Source organism: Leptidea sinapis, chromosome 47 (genome assembly GCF_905404315.1).
Source record: "Leptidea sinapis chromosome 47, ilLepSina1.1, whole genome shotgun sequence".
NCBI classification, from domain to species: Eukaryota; Metazoa; Arthropoda; class Insecta; order Lepidoptera; family Pieridae; genus Leptidea; species Leptidea sinapis.
Genome location: NC_066311.1, coordinates 2,298,686 through 2,318,233, shown reverse-complemented (window position 1 = coordinate 2,318,233; position 19,548 = coordinate 2,298,686). Strand labels below are relative to the sequence as shown.

The 19,548-nt window shown below is 37.7% G+C and overlaps 1 protein-coding gene across 1 annotated transcript; it reads right to left on the bottom strand.

Annotated features, from left to right (window-relative positions):
• Window positions 1–1,221: 1,221 nt before the first annotated feature.
• On the bottom strand, window positions 1,222–17,889 carry LOC126978115 (RNA polymerase II-associated factor 1 homolog). The gene is made up of 10 exons (XM_050826844.1): window positions 17,572–17,889; window positions 17,117–17,492; window positions 15,683–15,972; window positions 13,950–14,148; window positions 11,788–11,970; window positions 10,224–10,297; window positions 8,216–8,386; window positions 5,466–5,565; window positions 5,155–5,391; window positions 1,222–1,329 (listed from the first exon to the last, which is right to left on the bottom strand). Exons 1-10 carry the CDS (start codon window positions 17,637–17,639, stop codon window positions 1,273–1,275), a joined length of 1,755 nt encoding a protein of 584 aa, XP_050682801.1. The 5' UTR covers window positions 17,640–17,889; the 3' UTR covers window positions 1,222–1,272.
• Between the last annotated feature and the right edge of the window lie 1,659 nt (window positions 17,890–19,548).

The window sequence follows — 19,548 nt, the reverse complement described above, 5'->3', positions numbered from 1 at the left end:
GTTTAAGCGTAACCGGCAAACTGTTGATATTATTGATGTAAAGGGGAATCTAAATTTCGAGAACCACGGTTTTAAAGGAATTACAGGTTGTATATCACCATAAAAGACGCCTTTATATCTAAATAATTGACAAGTATCAACTATTGACATTTGACACATTTCTGACAAATTACATTGATTGTTTATTTTATTTATTGAGAGCATGGGTAACGTTAAGTGTTCAAGCCAATACAGCCGTATTCGTTAATATTCAATAATTTATTTCACAATTTTTACAATATTGTTCTTTCTACAAACGTAGAATAGTACGACGAACAAATAATTTTAAGGATTTGTTTTGCTACGCCAAAGAAGTATAACTTCTTGCGTGCACTATACACACTCTATTAGACAGTGGAATTCAGTGGAAACTGGCCATTAAAAAGTAAAATTAATGTTTTTATAATAAGGAACTTCGTTCCTATCCGGTGTCCCACGACACCACACGGTTTTTTTTATTTTAAAAAAGGGTACCTTGCTATAGGTTATTTTTATATAGGTACCTATTTGTATTTTAAAACCTCCATTTAATCAGTAAATATATGCCATCTCTTGCTAGCTTCCTGAAGAATGTTGAGCATCTATTAGCACACGGGACATACCTAAAGAGCCACCATACAAGGAAGGGAGGGAGCAACTGGAAACCCTCAGTGAAGCCATCTGCCAATCTATGGACATGACCACCGGCTAAACTGAAGGCAAAACGTTGGCCCACCTACTGCAAGGACTTGACCCACAAATCTGCACTGCGTACTTTGCAGCACTGAGTACTTTGCAGCACTGAGTACTTTGCAGCACTGAGTACTTTGCAGCACTGAGTACTTTGCAGCACTGAGTACTTTGCAGCCCTTAAATTAAATACCTGGACGAGGTGCTAGTAATGTATGAACCCCCAAAATAATATGCAAGATGTTGTACAAATGATGCAATTCGATAAAGAGCAGTAATGAAAAGTAAAAATATATTTTTCTTAAATACCCATTCTTTTTTAAACCAATTTCCTTACTATTTTCTTATTTATTGCTCTTAATGTAATCCCCTATGTGTGCACTTGTAGCCGAAGTTGGTATGGTATCCCCCTTTCGTGTCACAGTTAATGTAGTGAAATTCACTCCTCATATTTAAGGCGCACTAACAGGCGTGTATTAGTATGAATTAATACGGATAGTAATAACACCATCATGATTTTTCAAAATATTTATTGAATTGAAACTTATCACAATCAAGTTAGAGTTAATCTGAGCCGCTGTGTCGAGAGGACGCACTCGATGCTGAACCACTGCGCGAGCCCTGCCAAGAAAAAAAAAGTAACATTTAAAAATAAATACAAAAACTTATAATCAGCAATAGTATTTAATTTAATGAGACAATGTATTTTCATGATCGTTTACAACATATTATCGACGGACAGGTGGCCGTTGGGGCAGTAAACTCCTTGAATGGCGACCAGGGCCGGATTTAAACTTAATGCCGCCCCTGGGCACCGGAAAAAAAACCCGCCCCAATAATGGAATTTTACATAAAATTATATCTTATATATTTTATTTTTCAAAACTAAAATAACTATTTTATTGCAGAAACTTTATATTATAAATTTGGCACAAAAATTGACGTAATATAATTATGAGTCACCCTTCGACTCATAATTATATTACATCAATTTTTTCACAGGCAAACACATCTGACTTTTTGAATTGCGAATTGGTCGATTAATCAAAATTAATTAATTATAATGAGCAATCTTTATAAGACAAAAAAAATATTTTCGATTTCAAAATTTTGCCGCCCTGGGCACTTGCCCCAACTGCCCCTAGTGTAAATCCACCGCTTGTTTGTAGGTCCCCCGAAGATGGACCGACAATCTGGTCAAGATCGCCGGAGTACATTGGATGAGGGCAGCGCAGGACCGATCGTCGTGGAAATATTTGGGGGAGGCCTTTCTCTAGCCGTGGACGTCTTCCAGCTGATGATGATAATGTTGCAACAAAAAATGCTGGTGGGTAAGATCACTTATCAGGCCAGTCTCAGTCTGAGATCTATTAGTCTGATACCTATAGAGCATACTTAAGACTTTCCTTTTTTTTTATGGAATAGGAGGACAAACGAGCGTACGGGTCACTTGGTGTTAAGTGATCACGGCCGCCCACATTCTCTTGCAACACCAGAGGAATCACGCGGTGTACGCGCTTTTTTTGAAGGTACCCATGTCGTATCGTCCCGGAAACACCGCACAAGTAAGCTCATTCCATAGCTTTGTAGTACGTGGAAGAAAGCTTCTTGAAAACCGCACTGTGGAGGACCGCCACACATCCAGATGGTGGGGATGATATCCTAACTTGTGGCGTGTCGTGCGAAGGTGGAATTTTTTCTTTTCCTTACATAAATCTTAGCTGTGTGTGATTAAAACTTGACTTTAAATGCATTCGGCGGGCTTACCTTAAGCTCAGCATAATTTTAGCTGTCAAATTACAATAAAAACGAAATCAGAGATTATGCTAAGCATAAGCTAAGTTTAAAGTAAGTAAAGTCAGCCTTAGACTTTACTCACGTAAAACTCAGCTGAATTTAAGCTCAGTGCAATCTTTGATTTGGTATTTATACACAAATAAAACTTGAAAACAAAATTTATGTGATGTATATATAAAAAGGCAGGCATAAAAGGCATTTATTGTATTTATGAAAATTGATTTTTAAAATTTATTTATTGTTTAGATTTTAATGCCTTAAAACTACTCTGGCCAGTTACAAAGTTGTATATAAACCATGTGACAGACTTTAAATAAAAAAAGAACACTTAGAAACGGATTTCTTTACTGCCAATTTTTTTTTAACAAAAGGCAAGGGCAAATAATAAATTAAGCTGATGGTAATTCATACGCCCTGCCGATTACAATGCAGTGTCGCTCAGGATTCGTGAAAAGCCCAAAAATTCAGAGCGGCACTACAACTGCGCTTATCACCTTGAGACATAAGATGTTAACACTTATTTGCCCAGTAATTTCACTAGCTACGGTGCCCTTCAGACCGAAACACAGTAATGCTTACACTGCTAATTCACGGCAAAAATACTCGCCGTTACCCATAATCTAGCCGGCATCCTGTGCAAAGGAGCCTTCCACTTGTAAATTTATAAAAGGCATTTATTTTCTCAAAATTGATTCCTTTAGAATTCTATTTGATGTCATTTATAATAACTACTAGATACTACTACCGCTTCGGAAACAAATGGCGCTCTGAGAGAGAAGAAGCGGCGCAAGAAACTCTCCCAGCATTCTTTTTTTGCGCTTTTTTCAGTAAAAATATACAATCATTTCTATCGCTATAAAATAATCACAATCTAGTCCCAGGCTGTCTGATCATTTAGATATTCAGCAGTGGAGTAATAGGATTTACGACAGAGCCATTTTTTTATAAAACATTTAAATTCATTTATAGATAATGCCTGAACAGTGGCTGGGACTTTATTATAGAATTGTATACATTTACCCTTAAAGCTATTATGTATCTTATGAAGCCTACTAGAATTAGCTACAAGCAATCCCTTATTTCTAGTGTTATTATAATGAAATTCACTATTAAGAGCAAAAAGGTGACGATTTTTGTGAAATCTATATACGATAAATGTAAATAAATAAATACATACATACATACGATGCGGGACTCGTGTTTGTTTTCAAATTTTATTTGTGTAATTAATCCCAGAAGTGAGGGTTATCACTTTACAACAAAAACAAATTGTTTGGTTTGACAGCAGAGATTATGACGAGCTCAATAGAAAGGTCAAACTTTTACAACAGAAAGTATTGGTACTAAAATATAACAGTATCCTAAACTCATTTGATTATTAGTTTCATTGAAATAAGTGGATATCTATAAATAATTTATGCGAAATGCAGTCTTGTTAACATATTGGGTATGAGAAACGGAATGCATTTTAAGAAAATATATTACACCTTCGCACGACTCGCCACAAGTTAGGGTATCATCCCCACCATCTGGATGTGTGGCGGTCCTCCACAGTGCGGTTTTCAAGGAGCTTTCTTCCTCGTACTACAAAGCTGTGGAATGAGCTTCCTTGTGCGGTGTTTCCGGGACGATACGACATGGGTACCTTCAAAAAAAGCGCGTACACCTTCCTTAAAGGTCGGCAATGCTCTTGTGATTCCTCTGGTGTTGCAAGAGAATGTGGGAGGCGGTGATCACTTAACACCACGTGACCCGTACGCTCGTTTGTCCTCCTTTTCCATAAAAAAAAAAGAAACGTGACAGCAAAATACACCTAACTACACAGATATGTGTACTTAACAGGCATTTTAATACTTAGAACAATTGTGATGACGCATGGAATTGTTAATCACCTTTACACAGACACATGTCTGCGCCGTAAGTGTTAGCGCCGCAGTGTACATATCTCTTAGTACGTACATATATTACAAAATCTTCAAAAATAATATAATAATAAATCAAAATCAAGCGCGTACACCCTCCTTAAAGGCCGGCAACGCTCCTGTGATTCCTCTGGTGTTGCAAGAGATTGTGGGCGGCGGTGATCACTTAACACCAGGTGACCCGTACGCTCGTTTGTCCTAGATATAAAAAAAAATCTGCTCGGCCCTGTGCTGCGTGGACCTGCCTCGTCTGCGTCTCAGCATAGGCTAAGCCTTACTTAGCCTAATTCGAATACGGAAAGTAGATATTTTTCATTAACAATCTTCTCCTTTTTCCAACGAAGCAATGGTAAAAACCACATAAAAATCCATTTAGTGGTTTAGGAGTTAAAAGGTCTAATAGAGGCAGACAGTGGACAGCGACATTGTTTTATACTATATAAAGATAATTAAACTTTTTATTTTTATTTCAAATACCAAAAAATCTTTATTCACTGTAAAATTTTATAAGTTATTTAGTGCAAGTCAAGATGAAGTACAAAAGTTACAATAGCATTCAAATGAGTATAACAATATTCATTAACAAAATTTAGAACATTAATTCCATCTATCTTTATCATTCAAATAATCTTTCACATCATAATAGGCCTTAATATTAATTTACTTAAATTAAATTTTTATAAAATACATTTAATATTATCATTAATTTATTTTTAATAACTCTTACCTGCTTAGATCCGCTAGCCGAACGACTTCTGGAACGCTCCGAACCGCTACCGGAGCCCGATCTATGCTTCGAGCTCGCCCGCGAAGATGCTTTGGAACCAGAGGCCTTCGACGAGGCTTTAGAGGCCCGAGACGACGCCTTAGAAGCCCGCGACGACGCCCTGGACGAGGCTCGGGACGAACGTCTGCTGGCCCGACTCGACGCGCGCGAACTGGCCTTTGAAGATGCTTTTGAACCCTGTTTATTGGAAGAATATTCGTTGATCACCATTCAATTTCCTAATTTGTAATTATTAACAATCAATTATATACCTTATTGCTAGCTTTGGAACTAGCTCTGGAGCCCTGGGCGCTGCGTGAAGAGGCTCGAGACGTCGCACGGGACCTCGACCTGGACCTTCCGGAGCCGGATCTACAATCACATCATCTTTATCGTACCACAATCATGTCTGGTGTTCCACAAACGCGTGATACCAAAAACTGTTTTCTTTATTATATTTAAGAACTAGCTAACCCGGCAAACGTTGTTTTGCCATACAAATTATTTTTTGAGTAAAACCGTTTCTTGGACATTGCAACATTACTTTATTTGTCTAAAATAAAATATTTTTTCTAAAATAAACGTAGCCTAAGTTACTCCTTATTGCATAAGCTACCTGTCATTAAAAGTCCCGTCAAAATCGGTGCAGCCATTTCAGAGATTAGGCGGAACAAACAGACAGACAAAAATTGTACAAAATGTTACTTTGGTATATGTAAGGCATAAATATTCATTTACATGTAGTAAAAAACGGGTTTTTTTAATGAAATGAACGGTTATTTCAATATTACAAACAGACGCTCGAATTTTATTTATAGGTATAGATATGAAGCCATAACATTATTTTGTGACTACACTTACTACAGAGATCACATTATATTGTTGCAAAACTATTGTTTTTGAAGTTATACTTCTTTGGGCGAGTTATGAAAATATGATGAGAGTGAAATTTTAAGTTGCGCGCGCATCACTGTAACACGAAAGTAACAGGGTGATGTTGGGTGCTAAAACGTTTCTGACGTTTGCGACATTCATTTTTTTTTTTGTTTCTTTGTTTAATATTAGGATAAGCAAAGGGTTCAAGCCCGTGCAGCCGTATGCGTTATTTAATAATTAATTGTCAAAGCCATCATTGTAAGATTTTTACAATATTGTTCTTTCTACAAACGTAGAATAGCACGAGGAATAAATAATTTTAAGGACTTTTGCTTTGTTAGGCCAAAGAAGTATAACTTCTTGCGTGCATACATAAGTACACACACACACTTTTTTTTTGTTTCTTACATACACCTAAGAAGACCTAAATTAAATAGACATTTATACACAATCTGTCCTATTAATAAACGCGAAGTAAAGTTATTCCAAGTATAGATCTTTTCGTATGTATCTTACCTTTGTCACTACATAATTACATGACAGGGAGAAGTAATCTTAAACTTGGAGTAATTTTACACTAGTATTCTATTTAACTTGTATTATTATAATTTTGTTTGGTGATCACTATTAAGTTCAAATACTACTTTTGTACCAATAAGGCAATACATCAGATTAAAATTTGGGATTTAATTTCCTAACATCTAGCAATATTACCCACACAAATAGATATACGTGTCGTTACACACACATCGACCTCATGTTGTAATTTTATTAATGTGTGTCTGTACATATATCTTTCAAAGTTTTGGAGAAAAGCTAATCATAATTCCAAGGGATGGCCCTTATTGTTTGATGTCCAGTGTATGCAACGCAATCATATCTTTAGAAAAACCGCGTGAATATATAACGCCTGTTTTTGGAATTACTAAAGCATAATTAAAGGAAGTATATGCACACAAGACAGGTGCCTTCAAATGAACCTCGACAGGAATTACCAGTCAAGGAACATTGCTATATTTTTTGATAGCCAAGCATCTCTCAAGGCATTGAAATCCTACAGAATAACTTCCGGTTGGTGTGGGAATGCAGAAGAAAACTGGATATCCTTAGCCGGAGAGCAACAAAGTTACCCCGCCCTGGATACCGGGGCACAAAGGCATAATAGGTAATGAGATAGCCGACCGGATAGCTAAAGATGGAGCCTCATCTGCCTTCATAGGAATGGATGGGATTCGAGGTTATTGCCAGAATCAGCCTGGGGTATCTTAAAACACCTTCGCTCAAAGCAGAGGATGTTCCCTGCCTGGACCCTCTGAGGATCCTAAGCTTCTTAAAAGTCCAGGTCTTCAGAATACAATTTAAATCCCGGCACACGTTTCATTAGATTTTTTAGACATAGGAAATCGAAAATAGGCGCGCTAGCGAAAGCAGGGGGTGTAGTATATTCTTCAATATTATCGGCTCTTAGACACACGCGTCCACTCCCTTCCGTCGCTCACAGCGGACTGACTATCACGACTAGAGGTGGTCGTTAAATCAATAAACTGTTTTTATTAACAGTTTTATATTCGTTAACGAATTAACTGTTTTTCATCAACGAAAAAACCTGTTGAACATAATAAGCTAATAAATTCAATCAACGTCTTCGCCGGTAACTCGCAAATGAAGAAATTGAATGCCTCACTAAAACAGCTTAATTCAAAACAGTTGACGAATTTGCGAACGAAAACGTTGACGTAATAAAAACCTAAATTATTAATAAATGCATTAACCGATTGTTCAAACCCCGTTGACGATTTAACAGTTTTTTCAACCTGTTGACCATTGACAAAAAAAAACAGATAAATTAAATTAATTTAAAAACATTCAATGACACACCTCTAATCACGACCGCACGTGCGCTAGAGATGACATAATGCTTCCTTCTCTTTCACTCACATACACTACAACGAGTATGTTGACTTTGACAACTAGCTTTCAGCTGACATTGGTTAATGGTCATCATAAAATCATATACACTACAGGGGGCACAATAGATCCTAGGATTTAAGTGCATCTAAATCCCCTACTCATTATAATAATAAAAAAACATTTTTAATTACTAATAGTGAGAGCGATAAATATGCAAACCATGCATTAATATTACCTGGCAGATTGCGCAGAGCCAGACCTGGATCCAGATTTCCTCGAGCCAGACGCAGATCTGGACCTACTTCTGGATTTCGACTTAGATCGCTCCCGAGATCCTGAACGCGATCTGTTCGACTTCTCCGAACCTTGCGGTGACTTGGATCCAGATTTTGACCTCGATCGAGATCTGAAAAATTAAATATTATGTTTTAATTTATTATTTTTATTATATTTTATTTTTTTGGTGCTGAGTTTGATCCCTGATGCATGGTTTAAAAATCGAGGGTATAAAATATGGCGCATCTTCAAGGCATATCTCCATTAGTAGATCCTCAAATGATAAAATGTCTTTTTCATTAGGCAGAAGAGGCACTTATTTATGTGGGCAATACTTTTTTTTTAATTTATCTATTTATAAAATTCAAAATCTACATTTAAGTTTCAAAGCAGTAAAAACAACTGAGGTTTGTGTTTTGTACTTGATCACACAAACAATTTCGATTACAAAATTGATCCATAACCTACTTTGCTGATATCTCTTTTAAAATCATTAAAACAGGTTTATATTTATGTGAAAAATATTGTATGACAAATGATGGACTATCAGTGTATAATAAAATGATAAAAGTTACTAAGGAAATGTATATTCAAGCGAATTTAGACCTACTTGTTTATTAAGAATGTAGGAAACTGACATTAAGGTCACCCACCTCAATTTTGTCGATAGTTCTATGATAAAACATTTTTTAACTTGTGAGATGCCTAAAAATTTTATAGATAAAAATTTAATGCATCACCTAAGGTTTTTATTGTATCTTGAGAAACCTTTAACCCTAACCTTAAACCCTTAACCCTTCGTGTGAATGACCATTGGGCTGAAACTACGTCATTTATTCAAATACGTGAACAGAAAAAAATAATGTGGTTTTGAGGGCAGAAAGCAGCCGCTAGATTATGGGTACTACAATGGCGCCATTTTTTGCCGTGAAGCAGTATGTGTTTTTAATAAATAAAGAAATAATAGGGACTGGTCTAAGGAACATAATCAATCCGAAAACTGAATCTAGATCGATTTGAAAACACAATAAAGATGTGGTGTCGTGGGACACCAGGTAGGAACGAAGTTCCTTCGGCTAATGTAGAATCGACACAATTTGTAAAAAAAAATCGTGTTCAATTTTATGTAGGTTTTCTTGATTTTTCTCTTAAATTTTGCAGATTAGTATTTATTTAAGTACAGGAAAGTATTTAGGAAATTCAGTATTTTAGGAAATAATAAATTACGTAAAATAAAAAAAAATCGTAATCCAAATTATCAATAAAAATAACAAAATATGTCTCTTTATTTTTGTTTGACAACATAAAATTACATAGAAATAGAAATAATTACAAAAACAGAGAACGTGGCGCCATCTTACATGCCGTAGTAAAGTTACTTGACTTTTTCTTACAGTTTTACTATCACATTTTTTACAGTTCGGTCCCGCAGCAAAATGCCTATCTCCTCCAAGCCTGCCGTAAGGAACTTCGTTACAAAAAATTTCTTGAAAATTTGATGTTCTCTACGGCATAGGTTTAATTGAAGCCCTAAATAGATAGGAATATCTTCTATCCCTTTCGCTCCTATAGAAAAGATGTTTCTATCTCTTTCAGGGAGAAAGTGTATTTATACGGAGAAAGTCGCTTAGGACGACACGACACGCAAACAATTTGCTCCTGACCACCAGTCCCAAATGTTCTCCACAAATGCTTCGATCCGCGTTTTACTTTCAAGAACCCTCCGCCCACAGGCTATACGGGACACTACCGCTCCGTTCAACAATCCCCGGGTCAGTCGGGAATATTACAATTGGATCTAAATCAGTTGAACATGCAACAAGTCTTCAAAGTGTAGGTTACAACAATCACATCACTTTCTATTGTTAATAGGGAAGACACTGTACTTACTGTCTATTGTATCGCCTTTATGTATGTATTGTGTTTGTTCCAATTGGTGGACCAAATAAAAAAAAATGTAACATTACCTTTCTTTGTCTCCGTTCTCCTCCTGCTTCTCTTCTTCTTCCTCGTCGTCCTCCTCCTCTTCTTCGTCCTCTTCCTTAAATAATATGTAATTTTATTTTAACAGCACATTAAAATTAACCAGCTTACTATAACATAAATGACTTTTTTGATGGTACCACAGATTGGGAATGGAGGATATTTTAACGACCATCCACAGGATATTTTAATCATAAATTTGAGTGCAACAAAATTTTATGGTGAAGAAAAGGTATGTCCCGCTGAATTTCATGCACCCGTTCTTCTCAAGTCTGAAGCATAAATTTTCGAGTGAGGTGAGAGATGTTCAATAGGTGATCCTATTTTGAATAGTCATATTTGAATTTATTAATATAATTATTGAATTAATTAGGGCCGGCCATTTAGTGGCCATTGTGTCCCTATCAGCTTGGTTGGTGCAACCTTTAGATAAAGATGGCTGCGATCTTTATCTAAAGCTATTGTCAAACAAACAGTGAACCGAAAGCCTGGCGAAGCGTTTTCATTTTGCTATGTATAGTAATATCGTTTGAATACAGTCACATAGAAAAGAAAAAGCAAACTGAATACGTGGCGAACCGAAAGGCGTATCACGCAAGGACAAACCAAAAGACAGCGCGCGAAGCGAGGTGTGAGTGTATTAGCTGGCATAAAAGGCATTTATTTTCTCAAAATTGATTCCTTTAGAATTCTTTTTGATGTCATTTCTAATAACTACTAGATACTACTACCGCTTCGGAAACAAATGGCGCTCTGAGCGGCGCAAGAAACTCTCCCAGCATTCTTTTTTTGCGCTCTTTTCAATAAAAATATACAATATTGTACAGTCATTCCTATCGCTATAAAATAATCGCAATCTAGTCCCAGGCTGTCCGATCATTTAGATATCCAGCAGTGGAGTAATAGGATTTACGACAGAGCCATTTTTTTATAAAACATTTAAATTTATTTATAGATAATGCCTGAACAGTGGTTGGGACTTTATCATAGAAGTGTATACATTTACCCTTACAGCTATTATGTATCTTATGAAGCTTACTAGAATTAGTTACAAGCAATCCCTGTAGTTTGACATCTCCGCTTCAGTTTACATTCTCCATTACTCCCGTTGGGTTCGATTCGCATTTACTTTTGACAGTACATTTAGAGTAAACTTATCTTATACACCTGTGCCCAATTTGCTTCTTTCTAATCCTGAGCTCAGTGATATTTGGCTCAACTTAGAGATCCAAATGTTTTGAGTTTTATTTAGCGTTAATTCCGCCAATAGTTGTCTTTAAACAATTCTGAGTCTGACTCAGGATTTTGGCGAGTCAACAAGTCCTGAGGATGCCTCGTGTAGAGGCGAAACACGTGTCGAATTGTTTAAAGACAGATATTGGCGGAATGAACACTAAAGAAAACTCAAAACATTTGGATAATTATGAATTTCCGCAAAGTAACGCGTCCGCCTACTCCAATAAATTATCAACTTAGATGTTGATGGGTCACAACTATCCTGGTTCAGGCTTGGACAGCCTTATCTAAGAGTAAACTTGTCACACAAACCTGCGCAGGCTCCAGCTGTTTCTCCCTGAGCCTCAGCATACGATGTTCAGGCCCACTTAGTGGTCGATGTGTTACTACGAGCCTGGTCAGTGCCTGGGCGGCCACCCCAGCGCGGGCGCGACGCTTTGAGAGACGCACACGAGTCTCAAGTTCATTGTAGTATATACAGTGGTTGCGGACCACCTGGAATTAAAATGTGACCAAATTAATACAATATTCGTGTCTTCTACCGCATTTATCACGGGGAGTGTTCAGAAGAACTGTTTAACCTGATTCCTGCCGCCGAATTCCAACTTCACGCGACACGCCACAAGTTAGGATATCATCCCCACCATCTGGATGTGTGGCGGTCATCCACAGTGCGGTCAAGGAGCTTTCTTCCACGTACTACAAAGCTGTGGAATGAGCTTCCTTGTGCGGTGTTTCCGGGACGATACGACATGAAGGTACCCTTCAAAACAAGCGCGTTCACCTTCCTTAAAGGCCGGCAACGCTCCTGTGTTGCAAGAGATTGTGGGCGGCGGGGCTCACTTAACACCAGGTGAACCGTACGCTCGTTTGTCCTCCTATTCCATAAAAAAAATACAATATGTATATGTAAATTTTGCTACAATTTAAATTTGAAATAACAAATTAATAGTTAAATTATAAAATTGCCGTTTTATTGTAGTAGGTACTTCGAATTGACATAGAACCTTCATGGTTTGAGATTTCTGAGTGATACTTTTTTCACATGGTTCCAGTTGTTTGTTATACAGCTTAGACAAGAAAGATGGATACTTCGAAAAATCAAGTGATTTTTGAATCTAAATTCTGATGCCGAAATAACGCGGCAGAAACAGCTCGCAATGTCAATATTATGTGGAGGGTGGACTTCCCGTGTGACACAGGTGAATAAAAATGAATTGAAAGGGATGGTGGAAGGCCATCCGAGTCAAACTACCCAGGAATTAGTGGCATGTTTTAACGTTACCATACCAACGATATTGGCTCATTTGCGACAAATCAATAAAATAAAATAATGGGTGCCTCATGATTCGACTGCTCCGCAAAAAGAAACGCGTGTTACCTTGTTGAATCGATACAGAAATAAAGGAATATTGGATCGAATTGTGACATGCGATGAAAAGTGAATTCTTCACGATAGCCGCAAGCGAAAAATGCAATGGCTGACCCCAGGTCAAACGCCGCAACATTATCCTAAAGCAAAGCTTAACAATAAAACGGTAATAGTAACTGTGTGGTGGTCTCAACATGGTGTTATTCATTATATCTTTCTCTGATCTGGTCAAGCAAGAAAGGCAGATGTCTACTGTGCCGAACTCTGAACAATGATAGAAAAAATAGCAGTGAAACAGCTCCGACTCATGAATCGATCTTCACCATTATTACTCCATGATAACGCGAGACTTGACTTCCACATCATGTTTGTCTAAATTAGATCACCACAGTTCTAACTCAAAGGCATAAATGACGTTACTATTAGATGGCAGCAATGTACAGATAATAGTGGTAATTATTTTGATAAAAAAAAATGTGTTAGATAAAAACCGTTTAACCGTTAACATTCAATTTTAAAGAATGAAATCTTAAGTAAATTTCCTACTATGCAATTATTGGGGTTAAGCAGGTTATTAACAGTTAAGTTGATCCTGTAGATGGAGCCACATCCTAAGAGTAGAACAAGCTATAACAAGATTTACAATCTATGGGTCATTTGGATGCTCACATTGCATCAAAGCACCCAAGAGGCACGGGTTTGTGTCCTGCATTGTCTCTAAATTTGGATAGAAATTAAATTTGTATATCTCAAACACTCATTATGCACTCAAGTAACAAAACACACAGTCGTAGCTTACTTTCACTTAAGCATTTATATTAATGATCTATGACACATAGTGGAGCTACATCTCTATGCAATTCTATGTGATCTAACCATTCACAGAGTATTGGATCACCGAGCAGCTCTGTGTAATAACAACTTACAAAAAAATTTGATCAATTTAAGATGTCATCAAAAACTTCTAATTTATAATAGAGAATTAAAAAATTATTTGTCAAACAGCTTTTAATGATCAAATAATGTGACCGCTCAAAGCCTTATACAATGTCTGTTCATAATATGGACAAATAGATATATATGTCTTAGTTTGAAAACTCACCAAAAAGTAATTCTCCTCATAGCCCTTAGATGCTTTACTCTTAACATTCCAGTTGTACTCCCGAGCCATCTTGTACTCATATGTATCTTCATCCATGTACGGAACACCTTCGGCAACATCTCTCCGTCTCTTCTGTATTGTTTCTTCTGTTGGCAGACAGTAGGCGACAAACTGTTCGCCACTCTCGTCCATCACACCTCTGAAATTCAATAAGTAAATTATTAAAAATAGAACATGGATTTACACTAAATTATTTTTATTTTCATGTGATTTTATTCAAAATAGGATTTAAAATCACTTATTGAACGTCAAAAACTACCACCCATTCAAAAGAGACTGTCTCAGACCTGAGAAGAATGGGCGCAAGAAACTCTTTTAATATAATAATATTAATAATACTATCAGTGCTTACTAATCATTTTTATGAAAATAAGGGACGAGACAAGGAGGACATTTAGCTGATGGTAATTGATACACCCTACCCATTACAATGCAGTGTCACTCAGGATTATTTAAAAACCCAAAAATTTCGATCCCTTGAGACATAAGTTGTCAAGTCTCATTTGCCCAGTAATTACACTAGCTACGGCGCCATTCATCCCGAAACACATAATTGCTTCACAGCAGATATAATGTGCTGTTGTGGAACTCAAAATCTAGTCAGCATCCAGTGCAAAGGAGCCTCCCACTATATTATAACAATTACAACAATATCTACACATGTCCTAAATAGACAAATACATTTTTTTCTAAAAGCATCTACACATTGTAAACAACAACACATAATTTTTTTTAAGACTCATTAAGTTCCCATTCTAACTGCAACAAAGTTGTATCAAGTGTTTCCAACAAATGGCTCAACAGTGCAATATGTCCAGTATAAGCTGAACTCCAACATACCCTATCTTATATCTTTAAACGAGCAATATATATATATATATACATAAGCTGAATCTGGGGAATGGCTCCAATGATTTTCATAAAATTTAGTAAATAGGGCATTTTGGGGGGGATAAATCGATCTACCTAGGATCTGGCTAGGTTTTAATTTAAATGTGGTTTTATCCATGTTTTAATGAGAAACAGCTTCAATAACATTAGAATACAAAGGTAAACTTCGCCACTGTATACAAGACGCTCAGATGGGACATTGGGTGAACCGGAAAGCAGAAAACCCTGGTTTGAATCCAGATGTCCTATTAGTTTATTTTTTGTTGAAGTTTTGTACCTTCTTTAAAATCTGAACAAGGCTTGCTCGTCCTATATATTTGAGCTCAACTTACACTTACCTATATAATTTTATATAGCCTACAGCTGACCCAGCAAACGTTTTATTGCCGATGTTAAAATCGCGATACAAAAGTAACTGTTGATCGTGAAAGATCAATGAAAGAAGAAAGAAAGATGGGTGAAAATTTGAAGTTGTATGTATTTTTTAATGCTGACTCATAATCAAACAAAATATAAAATGTCAAAAAAAAATCGTGTGGACCACCCTTAGCATTTAGGAGGATGGAAAATAGATGTCGTCCGATTCTCGGACCTACCCCATACGCACTCAAAATTTCATGAGAATCGGTCTAGCCGTTTCGGAGGAGTTCAATGTTTAACACCATGAGAATTTTATATATAAGATTATTAATTGTACAATAATTATAATTATCTCCCTTTTAACAACTTTTTCTTGAGGTTTAGAAGTACAGTCAGTAGAATACTAAGACAATTATACAAACCTTATCATAGCTTGAGACATTGCTTCAATTTGTCCAGCAATATTCTTATCTGACGGAGCTGGGTCCGAGTCAAATATGACCTGAGCGCATGGATACTTCCACATCTCAAAGTCAGGAAATATAGGCATTACCTCAACAGGTGTAACACCTGGTTTACTGTAATGTTTTTCAATAGTTTTCTTGTTGTCTTCAAAGGTTTTTTCTATAGCTTTAATTTGACTCTCTCTGTCCATATATAGTGTTTCTTCGCTAAATATTTTCTTAACATTATAACCAACTTTTGCTTCAACCTGCAAAAGTAAACATGGAGGGAAAACTATTTGTGCTTCATACATTATAACGGGATTATAATATAATGTGCAATTGTCGAAATTAAATTAAGAACACAAAACTAGTCTTCAACTACGAATTCTGAAGTTCTTTGGTCACATCTCCAGAAATGACGGATCGATTGAGCGGTTGATAGTGCAGTGCAAGGTGGAGGGGAAAAGAGCGAGAGGGCGCTCACCCACGCGATGGACGGACCTTATCAAAACAGTGACCCAGACACCTGTTGCGGAGTGTTCCCGCAATGCTGCAAACCGTCAAAAGTGGAGGAGCATTGTGAGGGAGGCAGTGCGACCCATAACTGTGGCGACTAATGTTGCGTAATCTTGGCAACCACGACCACTGTGACAGGAGTGAACAATTGAGAAGAAGAAAAACTATTCACATGATTCTTATTATAGGACTGACAAAAAATGGCAGCCCTACTGTCTCTCTTTAAATGACATCATAACTTAGTCGCCCAACACTAGTATTTATTAAACTTTAAACAAGAATTCCTTAAAATGTGATGTTTATGGCTTGTAACTTTTTCAGGAAGTACTTCCAATTATTATCTAGGATTTGATTACTATGACGAAAAATATTTCTTTTATCCCAACCATGGCAAAGCATGGGTTAATTTAACAGTATTAATAAGAATGTTTGATTAAATTTAGATAATTTAATATAATATACTATGAATACTCTTCAAAAAAATAGCAATATATCACCATTATTTAAAAAAAATAACACTATGAACAATGCTTACAATCACAAAAGGAAACACAATTATTACTCATACGGCCGTTCCCAATATACTATCTACAGATAGAGATAAATTACTACCTACTACTGTCAGTAATTAGCTGTCAATAATCTGAAGCTGTCCCAATATACTCGATATGTCATTCTTATCGCCTTATATTGCATGAATTGCAATATCCATACAAACTTCTATTGCTGGTTGTCATCCTACCATTGACAGACAGCAGATAAGGTGAGTTACCATAGATAAGTTTATTGGGACAGAAAAGTCAATGATAGTTACGATACTTATCTCAAGTAGGCCACGTAGGGCCACAACACAATAGCTATCAACATTTGTTCTATACAGTCAACAATATGTACCTTTTCCATAGACTGAGGCTGAAACCTTGTCTGCTCAGTAGAAATATACTCCGAGCGTCGCAGCCATGACACACTTTTAGCATGATGTCTAGACCGTTTGGAATCTTGGGGCGTAAGCATGTCATCTTCTAAAAGCTTCTCATCAGCCCCCTCCAAGACTGCATTACCATCTCCCTGATATATATCCCGATTGATCAAGTCGATGTGTACGCCGAGATCATGTTCCGTTAACACTTCATATCGATAATTCTTTTCCAAAGATGTAGGATTGTACTGTATGAATCTTGTGGATGGAAATGGATAAGTTATAAATTTCAAATCAAATGGTATGTCCGGCAGAGTATTGCAGTACTTGATTCGGGTAACTAGCTCCGCTCTAAATAAAATAAGGATTGAATTAGTATAGAGAAATTTAATATCATGTAACATGGTATAAGATCTGTAAGGAAACTAACCTCCTTTCGGTTGTCCTTTGTGGACGTTTTTCCCTATCTGGTTCATTAGTTTGCACTGTTGGTGGCATATTCTCAAGTAAAATGACTCTCAGTAAAACAAATAACACAAACACTACAACATTCTGTTGAAAAACCTTTTTTTAAATTAATTTATAATAATACAAATAATCACTATTGTTTAAGCTTCGTTCTATAGTTTGTTCATGTACCCAATAAATAAATTCTTTGACCTATGTTTATTTAGTATTTCTTTTCACTAAAATCTTAATGCCACCAAATATCCATGAATAAACATTAGCATTTTACAGTGAAGTTTTAACTTTCAACCTTCAAAATATTTATTACATTAAAGATTATAGTAAAATATTCTGTAATCTGTGGTGACGAGTGACAACTGAAAAAAAGTTGTACCGTCTCCCGGCCACCAAATGAAGACGCAGACTGTCCCCACGGCCGCAGCCACCACCCGCAAGGGAAGAATGCCGCCGCTGGTGGTTGAAGAAATGCCCAACTGGATCCAACACTACAAGATCCTGCGCGAGAAGTTGGGTCAGGCCCCAAATGCCCGCCCTTTCGGCAAAGGGGTCCGCTTCCTGCCAGCATACGAAGCAGAGTACAGAGTGGTACAGCAGTACCTCTCAAGTCAAGAGGAAACCACGAAGCTCCCCTGGTTCAGTTACTCGTTGCCGGCAGATCGCAGACTTAAGTTTGCGATTCGGGGCCGGCCGGTCGACACTGAACCAGCATAAATTGAAGATTCTTTGTGCTCACGGGGGTACAGTCCCGAGTACTGCCGGCAAGTGCAAGCAAGAAGAGGCCGGCCAGGATGTATATATTTTATAATCCTGAAGAGATCTCCTGGAATTACCCCCGCCATATCAAGATAGAACCGTGGCGCTCGAAGAAAGGGCCAGCACAGTGCCACCGCTGCCAGGGCTTCCGACACTCGTCGCATGGCTGCCATCGGCAGCAAGCTTGCGAACGATGTGGCGGACTGCACCCAGCCAGAGACTGCAGCCGTCCACTGACGGAACCTGCCACCTGCGTAAACTGCGGTGGAACCCACCCGGCAAGCAACACAAGCTGCCGGGTCTACAAAGAAGAGGCTCGCAACAGACGGGCAAGCACGGTAACGCGCACCGGCTCCAGAAAATCTGTTGCCTCCCCCGCGCCGCCCCTCCTACAAGTCGAGGAAAAAGTTGAGGAATTGAAACTACCCACAGTGAGTTTTTCGAAGATATCCGCAATAACCATGAAGAGTTGTTGCGCCCCGAAAGCAGCAATCCACAGCCACCCCCACGATCAGAAGACGTGGCGGCAGAAGACTCCATACCCATGGCCTCGGCAAATCAAGCCCTGCCTCGAGAGGCCAAAGGAAAAAAGAAATCCAAGAAACAAACAGAGAGCACATGCATAATGGAGCAACCACCATTACCGCGATTAGAGGACCTAAGTGATGAGGCAATCGGAATGATGAACACCCTCATAAATGTATTCCAACACATAGTCCCGAAAGCCTCGAAGCCACACATCCTCGCCAACCAGCTGACCGCCCCGTGTATCCTTCCTACGGGGCTCGATCGTTCGGGATAAGCGGGGGCGCCAATCATGAAGCCTATGGAAGATATGAATACAGAAAAAGGGAAGGAGAAACGTCATGGGGGACGCAAGAACCCTACCCCGACGACCTGGACATAGTAATGTCCAGCGCTTGATACCTAATGCAGGAGGCTATCGCCTCACTTGTTGCACGACGTCGACACACTTTCGCTGCAACTGTCGCGTTGACTAGTTAGGACGTTACTCTGTCCAATTTATATTCGAATATTAGTCATTAGGTTGTTTGAAATTTACTCTTAGAATCTTAAAAACCCTCTTTGATATTTTTTCCTAATTTCAGAAGTGGGATACACCTTTCGCTCACTTTTATTGTTATAGCTTTGTGTGTTTTGCAGTAATAGTAATAATGATAATAAT

Coding starts and splice junctions, on each gene's coding strand:
- LOC126978115 (XM_050826844.1), bottom strand. CDS start 17,639: ATGCCACCAACAGTGCAAACTAATGAACCAGATAGGGAAAAACGTCCA. Junction 5,566..8,215: donor GGCTCTGCGCAATCTGCCAG/GTAATATTAATG, acceptor ATGTGATTGTAG/ATCCGGCTCCGGAAGGTCCA. Junction 1,330..5,154: donor CGGCTAGCGGATCTAAGCAG/GTAAGAGTTATT, acceptor TTTTCTTGGCAG/GGCTCGCGCAGTGGTTCAGC.